Genomic DNA, 21,526 nt, shown 5'->3' on the forward strand with positions numbered 1-21,526 from the left:
TTCATATATTTTGGGAGGATTGACAACCCCTGCAGCAGCCCTTCCCGGCACATTTTACAAATGCAACGTAGAAGCCATAGCTTACCCGAGACTTTTCAGCGATGGCCAAGGCATACATTTCTTCATCTCGAAGTACTTTCAGCCATTCTCTCTCAATCTCTTTATTGAGGGGCAGACCCTTTTCCATCCTGGAGTTGCAAGTGAGGATGAAATCTTCTTTCTCCTTGACTTCCTTTTGGAGTTCAATGGTCATAGCTTGTCTCATGGACAGCTCAGCAACAAGAGCCATCATTTTTTCAGTAGCATCTTTGATCTTTTTCTGGTAGCCATTCATCTAGAATTAAAAAGCCCAAGGCTTAGCCTATGTATACATTCCATGAAGACTTGAAGAAAATGGCAGGCTTCTGGCTGTCTCTGAAGGTGGGCATTCTTGCCTGAAGGAAGGAAAGTTTAAGTGGGAATTCACAGAGAATAAGAACTGCAGGAGACCTCAGAGATTCAGCCCAACACCCTGGCTGTGAAATAGGACAAGGAGGAGGGAGAAGAAAGAGGTCTGTTCATCTAGTTACTGGATTTCCAGGTGGGTAGTATTGAGGGGAATAGTTTAGTGTCTCCATTTTTCAGAGGTGATAAGGACAAAGGAAAGGGTATTCTTGATGTCTAAGTTCTGGCCTAATTTTGCCATGTTATTAGTTTGCCACTTAAGCAGGGGGGAAAATCTGGTAGAACAGAATTGTATTAGTTATTAATACACTTGCTTAAGTAAGGTAATCAGCATCCGTGATGATTTTTAATGGAAACTATCACACTTCAGTGTTTGTGTATTATTGATCATAATTCCCAGGATGCATCATTATGAGGTCATAAGCAAGCATGAGCTGAACTGGACAGTCTGGCCAGTAATTTGAAAAGAAATGTTCCTAGTTGTGTATGTGTGCTTACCTTTTCATATAAGCTATTTATTATCAAAGAATTAAAAGATAAGACTAGGTGGGAAAATTGATTTTAAAAGACAGAAAAGAAGTAAAATTGGAATTGGTGGTTCCTGTAAGCTTTCTGGCCCACAGCATGGCCTTTCAGTGTGGCCGAAGGCTGGTGAGGCAGTAAGAGGTGACTCCCGCCACCCGCCAACACTCAGTGTCACATTACCCTGTCTTATTACTTCTTCATATCCTTTCACTACTGACATTATAATATAAATGTATTTGGTTATTTGGTTATAGCCTATCATCCTACAAGAACGTACTCTTCATGGGGACAAGGACTGTTTGTTTTATTCATGAGGTTCCCACTGCTTAGAATATAGGAGACAAAATTAAAATTGAATGTCGAATGAAGGAATGAATCAATTCTTAGTCTCTTTTAATTGTTCATTCCTTTGAACCAAGGTAAATTGAGACACGAATATGAGCATCCAAAAACTACACCCTACCTCAAAATACTTTCTTCTCTTAATAGAGTATATACTGGTCTGTGTGTACATTTGCTTACAGAAGCGTTGCTGCTGGTGATTTACGTGCCTCTGAAAATATAATGACCAATTATTATGTGAAAACTTTGTCTCTTTAAGGGAATAGGGAATATAAATTTCTATAACTTCTATACTGCATTAGTTTTCAGGAAGCATAATTTGAATAAAAATGACAGGCATTCAGAGCTTCAATGATGAGTCATTATCTCTCTTTTAAGTTTTATTAACTAGTCATTGCACACTTGAGTGTGTATATAACTAACCAACCTCCCTTCTCCATAAATCAAAAAAAAAAAAAAAAAAGGATGGTATTATTCTGGGTTCTCTGAGTCTTTGCTGAGATTTCCCATTTTCTGCTCATTTGGGAAACTTGTAAGAGGAGCCATAAGCTCTCTAAGAGAGATGAGAGATGAGATGTACAACCTTGTTGAACACCCGCAAGGGCCAGCCCACTTCTGCTCGACTATGTGATGCTTGCCACCACTTGAGCTGATATCACACCCATTTCACAGATCAGGAAACTGAGTTTTAAGACCATTTATGTATCTTTCTCAACGTCACTTGGTAGTGGTGGTAAGTCACAGATCTGGGATCTGAATGTCTTTCTGTCTTCCAGCTCTGCCTACTCTGAGGAGATTATTTTAAATGGAGGAGGAAGAAAGCCAGGTAGAGAGCATGGAATGTGGGGAACGGAAAGGGAGATAAATCATGAGGACAGGACTCAGTAATGCTGGAAACTTCTTGGTCATGTGGATTGTGTCGGCAGCTCCCATTTGTGTTTCTCTGGCTTAACAGTTGACTTCTGGAGGGACTCTGCCATCAGCTTTGACAAGCAGGCCTCAGCAAAAACCAGCTTCCCCCAAAGAAAGGCAAATTCATTTTGCAAAATAAAGGAGGGCAACATTTAAAGAAACTTCAGACATGCTAATTCAGGCAACGTTCAGGAGCCTAAAGAAGGCTTAACATTTCTTATTTTGTGAGGTAAATTGAGATTTGCACAAGTGCTGTTGGCCTCGTCAGTCTATTAGTGGAAGTGTAAAGCCAAATAAAAGTGGCCAAGAAGCCTTGAGATTTGCAGTAGTTTAGTGTGCCAGGACTGTTTCTAAAACAGGACTGTTAACTTATTCAACAAACGTTTTTCTAAAGTTTAGCACATGCGAGGCATTGGGGAAACTAAGAATAAGGAACAGTCACTGCCCCCAGGAGCCCACAGTGGGTGACACCATTATTCATGGCGTCTTCTGAACTGTCTCCCCACACTACATGGTGTGGACAATGTGTCCCTTTCCCTTTTGCACTCAGCAGCTCCAGTGACTGTTGCTGACTGACTAAAAACCCTGGACTGTCACAGAGGGATGCTGCAAGGGGCCGGGGGCGCCAAGCAGGCAGCAGACCGTCTGATGCCTGGTGGTGCAAAGTCCTGCTGCGTCCGAATCACCAGCCTCCCTCCTGCTGGCTGCTCCTCTTGCTATAGCTTCTAGCAGTCCCTGCCTGACCCTGTAGCTTTGGATCAGAAGCCCTGGTATTTTAAGCTTATGGAATTAGGAAGCCCCACGTTACTGGCCTTTCCTCACTAGTGAGGCTTGGGTGGGGGCTCCACCCCAGGGAGTTGTGTGACTGCTGTTCTCTTTAATGGTCCCCTTCCATTGCTGGCTTCTGGCTACTTCTGGATTCAGGCAGCTCCCATGCAGACCGCTGGATAAATGAGGCCCTCCCTTCACAAGGAACTAGAAAGGACTTAACATGTCTCATGAAATAGGAAGATAATGACTGTCATATTTGAGTAGGTACCCTGTTAAGTGAAAGTTGTATACTGTCATTGAAAGGTTTAGGATTTCCCACTATAATGAGAATTCATTCAGGGCACAAGACTGAAACTTATCTTGGACAATTCTCCAAGAGTCATCTTTACATTTTAAATTTTAATTCTTTGTCTTTATCTATTCATAAAGCCTAATCTCTCCGGGGCTTCCCCCAATAAATGAAGCAGTCTGTGGAAAATGGAAGGTGATAGAGGAGGAAGGACAGAAGAGAGGAGGCAGGGACTTGGGCAGACCTTCTTGGCTAAGAGCAGTGTGTCCTGCTTGCAGGCCTGCGTTTTGCTGCAGAGCCTGTCGGTGAGCCGGGAGACCTGTTCATAGATGAAATCCTTCTCCAGCAACTTCTCCTCCTTCTTGGCCAGCTGTAGTTCCAGCTACGGTTGAAAAGAATTTCAATAGGAAAAAAAAGTCATGCAAGTCAAAATCTTTCCTAATTAGAGCACTATTTTCCCCCCTTAATGAAGGGGGACTTCACTAAAGAACATTAATGACTTAATGAACTGGACGAAGTCAAGACTTCCCCTCACCCTCTGACCCCCCGCCCCCGAGAGCTGTGGCACTTCTTCCTCCCCATGGCAAAGAATGGCCCTCTCAAGCTCTGTCTAGCTTCCACGTTGCCATTCCTCTGATATGCTCCCATCAGGAAGACAAATTAATCCGTTCACGATGCCGAAATTGCTCCTATGGGCCGTGAGACAGAGATGGGCATTTTGAAAGCGCTCAGGTTTTAACTTTTTTGGCAAGCATCTAAAGTCAAGCTTAGGTTTCGTTACTAGATTGCAATGAAAGGACTATATTAGTGACTCGAATAATGAGGGATGAATCCTCATAACATGAAACTGTACCACAGATATCTGTGACACTGATCAACAGGGGCTAATAGATGCTATTTTAAGAAAGGACATTTACCGCATCCATTTTTTGGATCATTTCTTCTTTGGTCATATCTTTCCCTGGAAGGAAGCGTGTTCTGTTCTCACCCTCAGGATTTATAAACTGTTTCTCCAGGTCTTTTATTCTGTCTGTACACTGTGAAAACTATTAAACAAGAAAGAAACAGTAACTTTGCTCAGTAAATCTTAAAGTCACGTAGCCCAAGGTCTTTAGGGTCTTTCCAGGCAAAGGTGGAAGGGAATTCTTAACACCCCATCAGCTGGGACTTGTGGTTAAGCAATGTTTCTACTCACGTGTGGTACAGAGAGGAAGATGCCTGTTAACTGACTCTGCAAAGCAAGGCAGTGACTTCTGGGTCATCAAAAAAAAGCTGACTTTACAACCAGTCCTTTTATTGCTTCCCATTTTGTGTTATACTCCCGGGATGCTGTGTGGTTGCAGAGCTCCGACTATACAGACTTGACTTCTTTATTGCCTGTTGTTACAGGGGCCAAGGCAGACAGCACAGCATACAGGGTACACAACATACTAGACTCCAGTTTAAAACCCTTTGCTGGCAATAGGCTTAATGGCTTCCCAAAGAAAAGTAAAATTCTTAATTACTAGGTCAACACAGTGTACAGTCTGTGAGGAATAGCCCGAACTATTTGTATCTTTTTTGGTAAACACCCAATGTAATGTGTTATATATTCAACTATATTTGTTGACTCAATGAGACTTTGGAGGTGGATGAAGAAATACAGAAATTCTCAAGCAGGAGTGGCAGCCACACTTAGCTGTTTTGTAGGGAGGGATGTAGAACACAGTGAAAACCAAGTCATCACCTTTAGCTTTTCTACTGAAAAACTGTATAATCGCAGGCAAATCATTTATCTTCTCTAAACCGTAGTTTCCTCAACTATCAAATGGGAAAATAAGCCCCAAACTCATGGGATTGATCCATTAAACGAGATAATATATTTAGAGTACTTTAAATTTTTAAACTTATTCTCCTCCCGACAAAAAGAATTTCAAATGGTGACATGAATATTTTTTTCTTCCTGTCTCTCCACACTTAATTGCCCTTAATAGGGAGTTAATAACGTATCCATGTATGTGTATTTGTTGTATTTGTTATTAACAACATTTAATGTCTCCTTTTGTTAATTAGGAAATTAGATAAGAAAAAATATATGGTGCTTGCTTATCAAAGTGGTGCCTTGATTGATCTTATTTCCCCATGGGCCCTTGAGGAAAAACTGTATCCTTTTTCGATATAAAATAGTGCTCTTGTGTCCGAAAACAGTTCACATGACTTCCAGGAGCCCTAAAAACAGGCTATTATTACAAGTAAAATATTGCAGGAAAATGTGACTTATGATAATCCTTGGACGATTAAAAACTTTCAAGCAACCAAAAAAAAGCAAACCTTAAGAGAATTCTGAAAGTGATACAAAAAAGAGGAAGATTGAAAAAAAAGACAAAACACTGTAGCTATAACAACAGGATATGAGAGAGATCTGGCACTACACGGCAAGGTACAAAAACAGCTTGCTTGAAGCTTGAAATTTCACACCGTGTCCTTCAAAGGGCCCATGTGATTAGTGCCGAGTATACAGTTAAATAATTAGGTGCAGTCTGAAGACTAATGCGAAACTTTCTAGTCCACTGTTCTTAAGCTTAGAACTAACTCTGGTAGAACAGGGAGCTGATGATAACACATAGTCCCTATGCTTCAGTTCATATGCAGTCAGAATGATAAATGCTCACACCAGGCAGGGTGTACTATCATTGAATGCATAGTATTTTCCTCTTGGGTAAACTGAATTCATATTTTATACCGGATTACTGGTTTTATATAATAAATACTAAGTATATATATATATTTTTTTTTTCTTTTTAAGAAGAACTAATTTTATCTATTTTAATCTATTGAATAGAAGTATTAATTTGCAATTAACACAAGTAAAATGCTTCCATAGTACAGAATGAATTTTTTCTCTTGTGGATCTTACTGGATTTAAAGTCCTTTTGTTCTGCTGGGCATGTTGATCACGTAGCATGGGCAAAGATGGCCTTGAAAGTGTGTTCGGGGAAAGACCTGGAGAGAGCCGAATTATTCTGTAAAATGGAGTGAGACAAGCGTGGGGTGCCTGGGGCGCAATCTGGATGGTAAGGCTGTGGAGGGGAGATGGGGGGTGAAAGATGGAAAGACAGCCAGTGAAATGGAACTAGGCTAGGGCATTGCATGGGGTAGTACACCTGGGGGACTATTCCCAGTGGTGGCGTGGGAAGGCATACTTGTCTGATACTTAATTTGAAGTTCTTTGCATTTCTTTAATGTACCCCCTCACACTGGTGCCCCAGTTCTTCAATAAAGTCAGTTCACAGACACAGGCCTGGCATGAATGGTCTTGTGTAGGTGTAGGCGGAAGTTGGAACCAGTCCCGAGTCTGCACTGAAGTGGCACAGAACTGGCCCAGGCACTGTGTGTCAAGATGATGAGTGGATCCCCCAAAGGAACCACTAATTGGAAGCAGGAGTCAGAGCTGCAGGAATCCTGGGGAGGCTTTGTGGGAGACCTGGGGGAGGCCTGGGGGATGTTCCAGCCAATCCATCTAATTCAGGGCTACACTTATTGAAGAAGTGAATGGGAGAACATATGACTAAAGAAACAAACACTGGAATCAAAACCTTACCATATTTGTGCAAAATGAAAGATCCTATTATCTGTATAGCATATTACACGTTGAAATGCCATAAAATATGAAAGTAGAAACATCATTCAGTTCCATAAAGTCCTGTGAACCCCATGACATGATTAAATTTTTAAAAAAATCACCCAAAACTGTGTCTATAGCATGAGCTAATGAAAACCATTTACTTGTAAACCTAGAAAATGACCAGAAGGATTTCGTCCAGATTTCTGATAATTTTAATAGTGATTATATGTTGGGGATAGAATTTTTTCTTTAAAATTTTTGTATTTTTTTCAAAACTTCATTAACAGAGTATGTCTTAATTTTATAATCAGAAAAAAATCTGAAAGCAAACCTGACATTTTATTATTATTTTAAAAAATTTTGGCTGCACCCCGTGGCATGTGGGATCTTAGTTCCCAGACCAGGGATTGAACCCACACCCCTGCATTGAAAGGTGGAGTCTTAACAGCTGGACCACCAGGGAAGTCCCTAAACCTGACATTTTAGAAAACATGTTATAGGTTAAAATGTATTCCTGCTACATTGAGTCAATGGAAAAAAGTTTAGGCCATGAATTGTTTAGTTTAATTTTTTCTTCTGTTTTCATTAAGAAAAAAGTATAATTATTACATATGAAGAAAATGGCTTTATATTTATGGTTTTATTTATTTACTTGCTATTTTATGTTTAAATTTTATGACTTTATTCCACTTTTAAAAAGGCCATGTCAGAGGCCAAGTTATTAAATTACAGGGAAACTACAGGGGTTAATAAGGAGTCTAATTATATGCGATTACCCATTAATAAGAAACAACAATCTTGGTTCTAGAATATCAAAGAGAATCAAAAATAAGAGAGCTAGGGCTTCCCTGGTGGCGCAGTGGTTGAGAGTCCACCTGCCGATGCAGGGAACACGGGTTCGTGCCCTGGTCCGGGAAGATCCCACATGCCACGGAGCGGCTGGGCCCGTGAGCCATGGCCGCTGAGCCTGCGCGTCGGGAGCCTGTGCTCCGCAACGGGAGAGGCCACAACAGTGAGAGGCCCGCGTACTGCAAAAACAAACAAATAAACAAACAAACAAAAAAAGAGAGCTAGATGGTCTGCAGGATCTTTCCAGCAAGCATCAAAAACATAATTATGAATAAAAATAAAAACAAACCAAAAAAAAACCAATTATGCTGGCCGTAGTGAAAGCCTGGCTTACTGAAGTTTTGAGCTCTGAAGCAGCTGAGTTAGAGCTGAGATTTGGGAAGGTCTAAATTCCAAGAAAGGCAGAAAGTGCTTCATGGGGGATAAAAAGATAATCTGTAGCTCAGATGCCTGAAGCACAGATTCTACCCTGGAGCAGTGTTCAGAGGCATTTTTAAACAGGACATTTAACTCAAGAGTTCTTGTAGGTACCAGGAGTAGCATGGCCTGATTTACATGTAAGAACTTATATGACCTACAAAGCAATAAAGGAAGAAAAGAAAAGAAAACAGCAGCAGATGTTCCCAGGACGTGCGTCATCCGCACTTCTCCCACCTGAATCTGGAGCACTGCTAAATCAGCATCCAGAGCCCTCTTGGCTGGTAGCAATTTCTGGGTCACGTGAATCTGTCTTTGCTTTTCCACAATCTTCAGTTTCAGGAATCGGATCTTCTCTTCCAGGACGTGTATTTCAATTTCTCCATTTAGCTTCATCTTCTCTTGGATATTTATTTTTTCATAAAAAATGCACACTTCCTCTTCCCGCTCTATCAGCTGAACACCACTGTGGTCAGATTGAGAGGCAGAGGCTAAGAGGATGTTGAGGCCATTGTTTTACCAGTCACTGTGGTTCTCTCTGGATTTGGGTGCAAAATACACATCAACACTGCGTGATTCCAGGAGACAATAGATATGCACTGTTGGCTTTCTAGTTAAACTCCACATTTTGAATTTTTCTGGGCATGGGAGAGAGAGGGTTGTGTAGAGTCTGGACTCTGAGCTGACCATGTCGTTGGCCGGCCACAGTATCTCTGCAAGTCCCAGTGGTCCTCCTGGGGTGGAAAAGGATGTCACTCCCCACACATGAACGACATGATCCCAGGGTCTGATTTTCTGCAGACCCTTTTCACGGGCCAGACCTGCCAACCCAGGCAGGGGGGCCAGGGAATGCGTTTCCGGCAGCTATTCGGTTCTATCTAACTGGCCAGGACCATTAGGCTCTTTTAAAGTTAAATATTTCTGATGTACGTTTCCCCATAAACAGGCAAATCCCCATGATTATAACCCTTTGTAATCATGCCAGAGGAAAGACCCCTCCCTGGGAGGAGACTGTGGGGAAGAAACAAAGTAAGAATTTTCTAATTCCAGCCCCAGAACTGACCAGGGCCTGGGAGCACACTGCCTAAATGCTTTGGTTTGTGCCAGGAGCCAAATAAGAGGACTTTTTTTTAATTTCCCCAGAGAGAACACTTGCCAGCCCCTTGAAAAAGTGGTGTTTGTCACACCCTGAAGTTCTTCCCCCACACCGTGCGTATCCATTATCCCCAAGTGCATCTTTAATTGCTTCTATCTCTTTCTCTGTCTCTCCTCCCTCAAAACATAAGTGCACAGGGGTGTATTTGGCTAATCTTAGCTCTGTATTTTGTTTCATTTGCCATTCACTGGCTCATCTCATGAGCTGCTTTATTCTCTTGACAACAGAAGCCAGGTGTGATGCGTTACCACCTTTCAGGGCCCAGCACTTAACACAGAACACAGCCTTACACAGAACAGCACACAATCAAGGTTTGATTGAAAAAAAATCTAATACCTGATGTAATTACTACAGGGCTCTACAATCTCATGCACCAGATTTCTCAGAACACAAGCAACTTGGGAAAACTGTTAAGTAGTAATCAATTAATAATATTATTATAGCTGGGAGAAATAATGCTACTCTTGCTGAGAAAATGAACTGGGTGAATGGCTTAATGAATAAACCTGTCGCCCAAGTGAACACAAGATCCAAAGACTTATTTATGGCAATTATACTGAAATAATTTGATGGTATCCTGATCCTGAGTGGTAGCCTGGTAAAGGACTTTGATCCTTAAGCGAGCAACTTGCCAAACCCTACTCTTGGCTGTCTTTCTTACGAGGACAGAGTTTCTTATTTTCAGGGAAAGCACACAGCCCCCTCCCCGCCCTGCAAAGGCTGATGAAACCTGAGTGTCAAATGTCCCTCACTATCCCCTGTCAAGTCTAGAGAAAAATGTGCAACATTTCTAAATCGGATCTCTGGGTGCTGTGCTCTCCCATCAGGTTCCTGGTTTTTACCTTTCATTTCGACGCTGAACGGCTTTTTCGTATTTTTTGCGAAGCTGCACCATCTCCTTTTCAATCATTGTGATCATGTTGGCAAGTCTGTCAGTGTTATTTAACTGGGCTTCCTTCTTCTCTTTCATTTCCTGAAGTTTTGCTACCATTTTGCACACATCGTTTTGCATGCTTTCTCTGATGGTAATGTTGTTGGCATGCTTCAGCATAGACTTTTGTAGCTTTCTTTAAAAATAATGGGAAAATGGGTACGATTATAATTTCCTTTAGTTTATTTAAAAACAATAAAGACTTCCGAAACACAAGCAATATCAAGGTAGCTCTTGATTTAGTGTGTCCCTTGAAATGACAATAGTAGTAACGATATTGATCACATGATACTCTTCAGGAACTTCTGTAATTTCCCAGGTCTCCGATTTGCCCTTATCTGGATTAGGACATCTTTCCTTTGTGCCCCAAGTGTCTGCTGCCCCGATTTATCAAAGCAAGAGACTTAAGTGATTCATTTACTGCTCTGTCATCCCCAGGAGACTCTGCTATCTTGAGGGCGGAGGCGGTTATATCTGACAGTGTCCACTGGACCTCAGGTAGTGCCTGACTCAATATAGCATCACAATAAATGCTGAGTGAATGCATGGCCTCTATAAATGATATTTTACTTTCATGTAGGATGAGAAACTGATTAGGATGTTAGATTTGCTTTTTCATACCAAGCCCCTCACACCTCTACTCCCACCCAACCCCCCTCCACTACCCCACACACAAGAGCCCGTTTTGTAATATCTTTATAAAAGGAAACTGGGCAATAGTGGCCACCAGAAAAAGTTCAGGTTGTATAGACTCTGTGGATCAGGGACTAAATACAGGTGAAAGATTCTACCAGATCTTGGCACACGGTAAATAATAAAGTTTAAAAAAACAACCATTGGATTAATTCATTTAATAACAAAAAGTCCTATATAAAGGACTATTTCTATGGGTAAAAAAAGTGAGCCCAGAGAGCTAGCATAGCTTACCCAAGATCACACAGCTAATGAGTGGCAGGGCTGGGGTTTGGGTCTAGAAAGCCCCTTCTCTTAACCACCCCGCCATACTGCCTCACATAAGCTCATTAGATGCTTCACACCTACAATCATGGGATGCTGGTTTATGAACATTTGACTGTCTTCTAACATTAAATGCAAACTGTCAAATTTGTGCTTTCATTTGTAGATGAGTAAATGAAAATGAAGTGAGCATAGTTACAGAGTATAGTTTTCCATTCCCTTAAATATGGCTCCCAAACAGAAGCATAAGGAATCACATTCAGATGCTTGTCAGCTGTAAAGCGGGGTGTGTGAGCAAGGGCTTTTCTAGTTTTGTAAAAGACTTATTTTCTATTTCATCATCCCCCAGGGTATTTTATCACTTAATGACTCTGAAGAGAAACCTTTGAAAGGACAGTAGTTATTAGAACACTTACCTTTCTTGAGTAACTGCACTATTTCTTAAAATTTCCAGTTCATTTAATGACATTTTATGCCTTTCTTTTATTTCATTGACTTTCTGGTGAGCTTTGTGAAGTAAGTTAATAAATTTGTTTCTTTCATTTCGAATAGTGTCATACAGTTTAGCAAACTCTCTGAGTCTGTGAAAATACAAATGTTTTTGAAATTTGTGAAATAGGTTTTTTTTCCCCCCAGCCAGCTAGATAAGTCCTCATGTAATTCTTTTACCTCCGATGAATTTCTCGTTTTTTCTTCCTGTGTATCCGGAGTTCAAGATCCTTTGCTTTGATCTCCCTAACAATGTTGGTATATTTTTGCTGAAATATAGAAATTAATAGTGAGATTTTAAAAATAGTCTACCACCAACAGCATATGGATACTCCTAGCCTCAACCCATCTCATTACTGTCCATTAAGGACAATTCTATCTTCATCAGCTGGGTCGTGCAGATCACGGGGAAGAGGAAAGGGGGAGGGGGATGAAAATTGCCTGGCCAGCTGAACTGAATCACATTGGCTAGGACAGAAGGTTAATTAAAGGAGAGAGAGATCGAGAGAGGAGGAAAAGAGAGGAGACGGCCCAGGTTGGTTTGAGGAAAAGTTCGGGAAACTTTTGAAGAGCGGAGGAATGATTGTGGACAGCACAGCCGGGCTGGGTGAGTGAAGAATTTGTGGAAGATAGATGAGAGAAGGGGACTTGGAGTCAGTTTTGATAAATGTTACGAGTTGAAGGCTCTGTGATATCTTGTGAGACTGAAGCCATGCTTTTAAAGCGCTTTTCCATTTTTTTGTACGGTGGGTGTGTTTTCCTACACAATGAAGCGCCATGCTGAGACCAGCCCCATAGGGAGCTGAAAAACAGATTACACATGAGTATTTTAAAAGACGGCAGTTATATCTCCAAAGTGCTCAATATATACCAAATGTTAAGTGCGCTAGTTACGTTCTTTAAATACAAAGATGCTGGGCCCTTTATCTAGGGTGAGAAATGTATTCAAAGAAGTACAGTATTTTGCTAGTAGAAACCAGAGGAAATAGTTTTGCTGCCCTTAAGGACCACGAGAGCAAAACCCATATGGTTATTCAAAAGAAACTAGGCATCAGAGCCAAGATTGACATGTAGCAATTTTATGTTGTTCTCAGTGAGAACGGGAGTCAGGAAGAAACTATTATTTAAGTAACTGCGTGTATGAAGAATTAAAGAGATAAAAAATGTAGTGTCATCCACTCCATCTTGGAGGTAGCAGTAACATTGACTTTTTTCTCCCCTTCACCTTTTATCTTAGGGATATGGATGAGACGTGAAAATAAATAAGATTGACTCTTGTCTTAAGAAAATTATAGTTTATTACAGCCGATCTTTAACAGACTAATTCCCAATGCTAAGAATACTTAAGGAAAACAATATTTTTCCTTTATTGATTTCCATATTTCAAGAGAAATTGATCTTCTTTGAGAGAAATTAGAGAATTGAATTAGCTCATTTAGTAATGAGATTTGGCTGACTTAGATTAGTCACACATAGATAACACATGTATCAGTTTTTGAGGTTAATTAAAAAATGGTCTAGTTCATAAAACAGATCCATGTTCCTCGTAGTAAGTATCCCTCTGTCCTCTCCTCTCCTCCTTTTGCTCCTGTTCGTTCTCCCCTCAGGCAGCCTTTCTTCCCCTGTTCCTCCCTGGCCACTGCCTTTCCTTTCTTTACTGAAACGCAACTACCCTATGAACTCTTCTGGGCTTTGCCTCAGCTTCTGGGACCAGGGTCCAAACTGCTCAATAGGGATTAAGTGACCTTCACCACCTGACCTTTCCTGCTCTCTGGTCTCACTGTTTGACACCCTTTTCCCCATCTTCCCATGGCCCAGCCATGCTAAACTTCTTTCAGTTTCTCTCTGTCAAATGTTTTGGGTGGGTGGGTGGGTGGGAAATAAACAGTTAAAGGGCAATTTGAATAGTTTGCTGTGGGTTGTGTGATGTAGATCTTCACCCCAGTTTTCTCTCATCTGTATTTAACCTCATGGCTCACGAATGCTTTGATGTGAGTTCTTTCTGGAAAACAAGAAGAAATGCTACCCTGTGTGAATGCTTGCTCAGAATTAGACAAAGCTGCAGTCAGAAAGAGCCAACATCTGGGTCACATGGTAAATTCAGGTATTCTATTTTAGTAACATGTCATATCGTATTCATTTTTAACGGGACTTCTGGACACAATCCTTATGTGGAATAAATGATTCTAATATTAGAGTTTTAGCTAGCATGATAGGAGGGTTGTTTTTGCTATTGGTTTCCTTGTTGGTTTTGTTTGGGGATGTTGCACTGGGTCAGCTCTGTGTCAGGAGCCCAGGAAAGTCATGGGGTGAAGCAGTTACTAAGGGTAATTGTCCTAGGATTGGTTTAAATGATGCTGGCTTGATGAACTTGGGAAGGAGCGTGGTCTAATGTTGTGGCTTCTGAGTTCTTCTGGGCAAATCACAATGGACTATGAGATGGTGGTGAATCACAGACACCTGCGTGCCTGTCAGCCGTGTTCCCTGAAGGCACCCACCTTATTCTTACTGAAATTGTCATCTGTTTAAATCCTCTGCTTGTTGTCATTGACCTAGTTCTTTTCGCCTCTAGATTGTTAGCTGTTGCCAGTTGAATCCTTGGAATATTTTTCAGTGCATGATTGGGTTTTGTTTAGGGAAGCTGTATAGTCACTGAACTTGAAGGAGACTTAAAATCATAGTTTTCTGATGAACATTGTATTAAAAGGAGGCTACCCTGGACTCCTGTGGTAATTAGTGGATGGTTACAAAAATGCAGTTACCTGAGCTTTCAGGAAATCCTTGGATTTTTGCTCTTTCTCGTCAATTTTCATTTGAGTCATACGGCCAAGGTTGAATACCAGCTCTCGCATGTTTTCTTGCTCCTTTAAAAGCTTGTTTTCTTCAGCAAGTTGCTGTTCTACTAACTTAGACTCACCTTCTGATAGGATTTTCTTTTGAAAAAACACAAATATTATAATGCATTTATTTGAAAGAATACACTAAGGCCAGTATCTCAGACTACTTTTTAAATTTTCTATGTAGAGTTTATTTTGTTAAAACACAAAAAGTAACTCTGCTGCCTTAGCACCAGGTATTTTCTTTATCTTATAAAAGAATGTGCGAACATGATAACATGTTTAACGCAGAACTTTTTCTTATTCAGACTGCATTTTCAAGTACTTTTTTGAAGAGAAATAAAAGCATGTTTTTTTTTGTTTATTTAGTTATTTATTTTTTAAAAGAATGTTTTAAAACACTTTGACAGTGGCTTGAATAAGCAAAATTTGAAATCAGACGTGACTGAAATAAAACACTTATTGTTCATTTTTAACCAGTAGGCTTTTTACTTTAAAATCTCATGAATATGTATAATTTTTGCTGGTTAAAACACATTCTTTTTTTTTTTCCAAATTTTAATATGGGTTTGGCGTGGAGTTTGAGATAAAGAAACAGACCCACATTAAGTAGGATCATATTCTCTTTGATGACTCTCCTATTAATGAGGTTTCATGGAACACAGTTAAAAACACAAGTTTGCTTTAATCATTCTTAGATAGAAGCTTAAGTGAAAGTTGATATTAACCTGCTGGGTCAAATTCCTCTTAGCCACTTCAACTTCCTTATGGAGCTCTCGCCTTCTCTCAATTAACGTAGAATCATCTTTAGGGATAGCTTCAATCTGGAAATCAGAGTTTAAAATAGGTATTTATACCTATTGAAAGAAATCTTCAGTGTCATGTAGTCAATCAACCCTGTCACGACCTTTTGCAAATGGTAGGGAAGTTATGATTCTTACTCTTAAAGGAATTGCCTATTATGCTGAATATTCTTTATAAAGTCACAGTAAACTAAAATATGAAGACTTGTCAAAAATCTATAATTCACCAGCTGCAAATATTCTATTTCTCATTCATTTGGAAATAAAAACTCTTACTAGTAACAGTTACTAACATTTATAGAGTACGACTATGTGTTAGGCAAAGTTCTAAGTGCTTATATATATGGTCTTATTTAATCCTCACATAACCCCATGAGGTAGGTTATATTATCTCCAATTGTACAGATGAGAATGAGGAACAAAGACATTTAAGCACCTTGCCTCAGTGACGTATGTGCAAACCCAGGCAGTTAGATCCCATGGTCCTAACACTGTATTTTACTGCCTCTCTAACTCATGACTCAGCTCTTTGGAAACATGCATGTTCAAATGATATTTATTATACTTATAAAATCTGAATTCATTTATGAAACACTATAGATTTCAAATTAGGAACTATTAATAGGAACTATTAACAGAATATTTGGAACTGTTAATAACAGAATAGTTGGCTACTCTTATGTAGTAGTTTGAGTACCTGGAAAGTTCTTACACAAAAGAAAAACCTCTTAACTTTTTTGTTGATACTTGAAACTCCACCATTGTATTTCAGTTGTACTGGCTTGTGCTTTTGTCCTCTGTTGAAGTACTTTGAAGAGAGGGCAACATCTTAGTCTATCAGTCTTTGCTGTCTTATTAGGAATGAGCTTATCAGATTCTTTATGATGGAGAAGAGAGCAGAGAGAAGAGGACACACAGCAACTGATGGGGAAGGAGTACCATCCAGGGTTACAGGAAGGGTTATCTTGGGGTGCTGAGTGCATACTTGACTCAGAGCAGACTTAGAGTTGGATCTTCACACCAAAAGCAATCTGATGTGGTTCATTTCCTACTGTGACAGCACACACTTCTAGGCACCAGGATTGAATATTGACTAAAATTTGTCCCAGGAAGGGAAGATCATACTCTTTAGTGATTTACAGGTCACTAAACAGGATCCCTCTAAAGTTTACGCTACTCTTTTAAAGTAGCCGAAGTGTGTCTTTGGATGCCCCACAATCAGGAACCTGTGCATTGTCAGTAGCATATTTTGTACCCACAGATGCCCAATGACATCCTGCTTTCCATGGCCTCTCCTAGCATGGAGAGCTAGCTGCTGAGAAGCATGCACTGGACTTAGGAAGATGAGACATGGTCTTGTGAAATCCATGTAACAATACATAGAACTTGTGATTTTGATGAGCAGATAATTGCTACAGCAGGTCAGAAAATGGAGAGCTCAACGTAGAATTGAATAATCAGGAAAGATTTCATGGAAAAGTTAAGAAGCCAGCGAGGAAGACTTTGATTTCTCCTTCTGGAAAGTAGAGTTAATTCTTCCTGGACAGATTGGAGTCCAGCAAGCATCTTGGTGTCTGTCTATTTCTCTGCCACTGGTGTCCAGGAGTGGGCTACTCCAAATGATTTGCTCCCAAGTATAGGCAAATCTATACATGTATACTAATGGGGACTAGAGAAGCTTATGAGCTTTCTACAGAAGATATGGTGAGAGCACACTCATCAACTACTCTGTCAACTAAAGGCTCCTGACAAATTTTCCTGGATTCAGGTCTCAGACATTCAGGTTTTTTCCAGTGTTTCAAATTACAAACAATACTGCAGTGAATGATACTAATTTTTGAACTCTGGCTAACTGCTTCTCTGACACATTTCTCAACTCTCCACAAACCCACCCCTCTAGTTTCAGGAAGGAATTAAGTATGCTTGGTTTGTGGAAGAGGTAACAAGGTAAGCCATTGGTAGCAGAGAGCCTGCTGGCTGCCTAGCCAATATCTACGCTCCACATTGACCTTACTAACAGAACCCCAAGTTTGCTCAGAGCTGCAATGTATCAAAAAATCTTCAGACTACTTTGCACTTGGGGGTGACGAGATGAGCCAGGACAGGCCAATAAAATGTAAGTGGAAATCTCCTGCATAGGGCTCCTGGGAAAGTGACTGTTTTCCTGTTAAAAAGACAGAGTCCTCCAAGTCATCTGCCATATGCATCTTGCTCTCTGCCCTTCCCCACTTCTGTGTGATTTTATGCCCAAAGGCAGAATGGCCATTCTGTGATCTTGGAGAAAAAAAATATACATGTTAAAGATGACAGAAGAAAAAGCTAAGAGGATCCTGGACTTTTCATTACGTGAAACTACCTGGTGTGTGCCTATCTCTGGATTTTTTATTATGTGAATAAAACAACCCTCTATTTACTTCAGCTACTGTAATTGAGTTTGTTACTTCTTGCAGCCAAATTGTAAACCTAATTGATATACCTTTTGGTAATCTGGAAAATGGGCTGGAGTTAGACTGAAGCTTCCATTAATGGGAAGGGGAAAAAACTGATCAAGTATAAAAGTTCTAATTATGTTCTAATATTGAGGTAAAGCAATTTACCATTGTTTTTGAGCCCCAAACTGCATATATCAGGTTTTGTAAGCTTATTTATTTTAGTTTTTTGATTTTTATAGAGTAGCATTTCATATTTAAAAAAAAATTAATGTGTGTTCATTGTAACCAAAAATAAATAAATAAAACAGTAAGTAAAGTAAGAAATTAAACATCTTCTGCTCCCCACCTCTACTTCAGATGTTACCAGGAGGCAGCATTAATAGATTGGTGTCTGTTCTTCCTGACATTTTTAATATATGAATAAACATCAGTAACTTTCATAAAGTTAAGAAATTAGACATATTCTGTTGTAAACATCCCAGTTATTTTATATCAATGAACCTTTCTTTAAGGCTCTGATGTTTTTCTAAAATATTTGAAATTTTCATGAGGTTTGTGGCTCAGAATTCTGGGAGAGTCTCTACAGTCAAAGGCCTAAGAGAATCAAACAACTATCCCTAGGGGGAAACAAATTTTGAAGAATAAGCTGAGCCCTTCATGCTTATCTTTTTTTATCTTTTTGTTTTCGGATTGCATGCAAGTTTGAAATGTTCATTCAGGCTGGGAGTGACTGGCCTGACCCACTGTTTTCAAGTACTGCCAGCCAGCGTAGGACTATGGCTGGGCTAATTATAAGTCATAAGTTCAAAGAGGAAGTTAGTCTGTCCCTGAAACTGAACTAGGACAAAAACATAGACTTTTCTTGAAAGCACTGAAGGAAAAGAATTTTAATATATTTTCATTTCTGTTAGTTCTACATTATATGAGTGTTATTTTATGAGCTTAATAGCTAGAAGTATCCTAATATAAATAGCATTTCTTTATTAAAATGTGAACAACTTGCGAGCATTCTACCACAGTTTCCTCTTTGGTGAAGAGCCATTCCTGATATATTTGTGTCCAGTCAGATCAGTCTATAGTGGCAAACCTCATCATCAGAAACAGCATCCAGTTAGCTTTACAGTATCCCACTCTTAAATATAAGCAGATAGATAAGGATTACCAGATACTTGAGAAAAGTTTCTAGTAAGAAAGAGAAAAGAACAAACAAGGACACCAAAACAAACAAAAAACCAGGAAGATGTAATCTGAAGAAAGTTGTAATTTGCAGAAAGAAGAAAAAAATTAAAAACTATCATTAACATTCTCAGTGAGATAAGAGAAGATATGAAGTAAGAATAAGGATACTATAAGAAATAAACAGGAGAAAAAGAGATCATGGAAATTTAAAATATGATAGCAGAATATAAGATTAAATAGAATGACTGGAAGAAAACGTTGAGGAAATCTCCCTTGTAACAAGTCCAAAAAACAAAAGAATGAAAAATAAGAGAAAAAAAATGACAAGAATGTTAAAAGACTCTTTTAGAAGGTCCAACATCTGGGTAATAGGGGTCCCAGAAAGAGAACAATAAAATAAAAGTGGACAAAATTGGAGAAATTATTTAAGACAAAGTCTCAGAATTGAAAGACATGAGTTTCCATATACAGAGAGCCCACTAAGTGTCCAGCACGATGGCTAAAAGTAGAAGCCCCACAAGTGGGAACTTCATTGTGAAATTTAAAAATTTTAGAGGCAAGTAAAAAATCCTACAAGTTTCCAGCATGGAAAAAAAAAACAAAACAACTGGTTTCAAACAAAGGATCAAGTATCAGAATTGACACCAAGTTTCTTAGTAGTGACTTTAGACGATAAAAGACAATTGATCAATGCCTTCATTATGAGGAAAAATAATTTCCAATTAAAATGTCATATCCACTTAAACTATTAATTATCTATGAACTAGGGTGAGGATAAAATATGTTCTGACATGCACTTTCTGACACACAGGTCTTAACAAACTACTTTCCATTCACCTTTCTTAGGAAGCTACTGGAAGACATGCTCCTCCCACAAAAAGAGAATAAGCCAAAAGAGAAATAGAAGAGACACATGAAATAGGGGATCCAACATAGGAGAGAGGTAAAAGGAGTCACCAAGGTGATGGAGTAAGGCTCCTAAGCTGGGGAGTGTACATGTAGAGAAGTGAGACCAGTTTGTTACAGATCAGAAGGCTGAGAAGGGAAAAGCAGCTTCTGAGATCTGGGAGTTGGCACTCACAGCTGGGCCTTGGTGTTCTCCTACTGAACACAAACAATTTCACAGAAAATCACCATCAGACAAGATGATTCTATGATCATAGAAAAAAACAAGACCACTCTGTATTTGTCTTTGGTCACAGACAAAAACATGAACATTTTCCAAGCCACAAAATATCACGTATTCCCATCTCACAGTCTTCCTTACCAACTACAGCTTTAGCTTTAATCTAGTCTTTTCTCTTTCTATCTTAAGATTTATTAAGATACTCATCATAGAATTAACCTTACTTTCTGACAATATTCAAATCTAGGGCAGAGTCCCATTTTCTTAAACCATCCCCCAAAACATATAACACAAGCCCAAATCCTGTAAGGCCTTTCTAATACCCTGTACTGAGATACTCTACTGTTCCCCCTGGTGAGTGTTTTCCCTTGCTGCAATGAGTAATAAACTCAACTCATTCAACCACGGATATGTTCCTACTGGACTTTGGCTGGAGGTAACTGAAAAGTCTCAAGTGATTTCTTCAAGAAGGTTAAATGAATAGACTACCAAATATGTTTTAACATGCTGAGAGAAAATTTATACAATTAGAGGACAGTTTGGTGTCAAACTAATTATAAGTATACAGAAAACTACAAATAAAAAAAACAGAATGTTTATAAATTTGGGGGAACACAAAATTTTGTAAGTAATTATCTAATATGACTCAGGTGTGAATAACCTTTATTCATAATAATGTAAATATGAAATTTCAAAATTGTTAAAATTATGTCATGAGGCTATTTATTGTGTGGAGGGACAAGAAATGTGTGTGTTGAACAGGGGTATAAAAAAAGCTTAATCCTCACCTTTTATAGTGAGAAGTAAAAATAATCAGGTCTAAAACTGAAAAATCAAGGAGTAGCATTATTAGTATATTACTTAGACTATGAAGATATATCACAAGAATCAGCTAAAGGAAGACGACTTGATTAAGACTAGGAAATATATGGTGTATGTGCTGTCATCTACCTTTCTATACCTGAGGCAGACATCACTAATCAACTGCAGAGCTGATAAGACAGTGCTGAGTCTCAGAATCCTTTGCAACATGGTCACTACAAGGAGCTACCACCAGCTGAATAGAACTGGCACTTGCCTTCCTTGGACCGTATGATCTTTATGATTCCTCTCAGTTCTTTCATTCTATGATTATGTAAAATAAAGAACATTGAATGTCTTGGTCAGGTGACACATGAAAGTATCATTTAAAAATATTAATTTAGTAGCAAAATGGAGGATAGATTGGACATGAAAGGAACAGAACCTAGGGAGAACAGCTGATGGGTAGTGGAAGTCATTCAGATGATGAAGAGAGGATACTAAGAGGCATTTCTGAGCGTTGTCAATAGGGCCTGAAGGTGCCATCTTCTCCATTGGAATGAAATAGCCATATTCAAAGTCTTATCCTGATTATAAAATTTTCTTGAGCCTTTGGAAAAGTTTATATGTATACAGGAAGGAAAGCAACATTTTTTTCTTGG

General features: G+C 39.3%; 1 protein-coding gene across 1 annotated transcript in view; it reads right to left on the minus strand.

Annotated features, from left to right (window-relative positions):
* CCDC146 (coiled-coil domain containing 146) overlaps positions 1 to 21,526 on the minus strand; it is a 110,499-nt gene that overhangs the window by 1,781 nt on the left and 87,192 nt on the right. Inside the window, exons 9-17 of the mRNA XM_022554443.3 lie at positions 15,252 to 15,347; positions 14,449 to 14,619; positions 11,867 to 11,955; positions 11,614 to 11,778; positions 10,152 to 10,376; positions 8,391 to 8,619; positions 4,201 to 4,329; positions 3,528 to 3,665; positions 86 to 334 (exon numbers count right to left, since the gene is read on the minus strand). Coding sequence (XP_022410151.2) covers positions 86 to 334; positions 3,528 to 3,665; positions 4,201 to 4,329; positions 8,391 to 8,619; positions 10,152 to 10,376; positions 11,614 to 11,778; positions 11,867 to 11,955; positions 14,449 to 14,619; positions 15,252 to 15,347 — 1,491 coding nt within the window. The remainder of the gene's footprint in view (positions 1 to 85; positions 335 to 3,527; positions 3,666 to 4,200; positions 4,330 to 8,390; positions 8,620 to 10,151; positions 10,377 to 11,613; positions 11,779 to 11,866; positions 11,956 to 14,448; positions 14,620 to 15,251; positions 15,348 to 21,526) is intronic.

This window comes from Delphinapterus leucas, chromosome 9 (genome assembly GCF_059928025.1).
Source record: "Delphinapterus leucas isolate spDelLeu-1000000601 "Yukka" chromosome 9, BTC_Dleu_Yukka2, whole genome shotgun sequence".
In the NCBI taxonomy this organism is placed as follows: domain Eukaryota; kingdom Metazoa; phylum Chordata; class Mammalia; order Artiodactyla; family Monodontidae; genus Delphinapterus; species Delphinapterus leucas.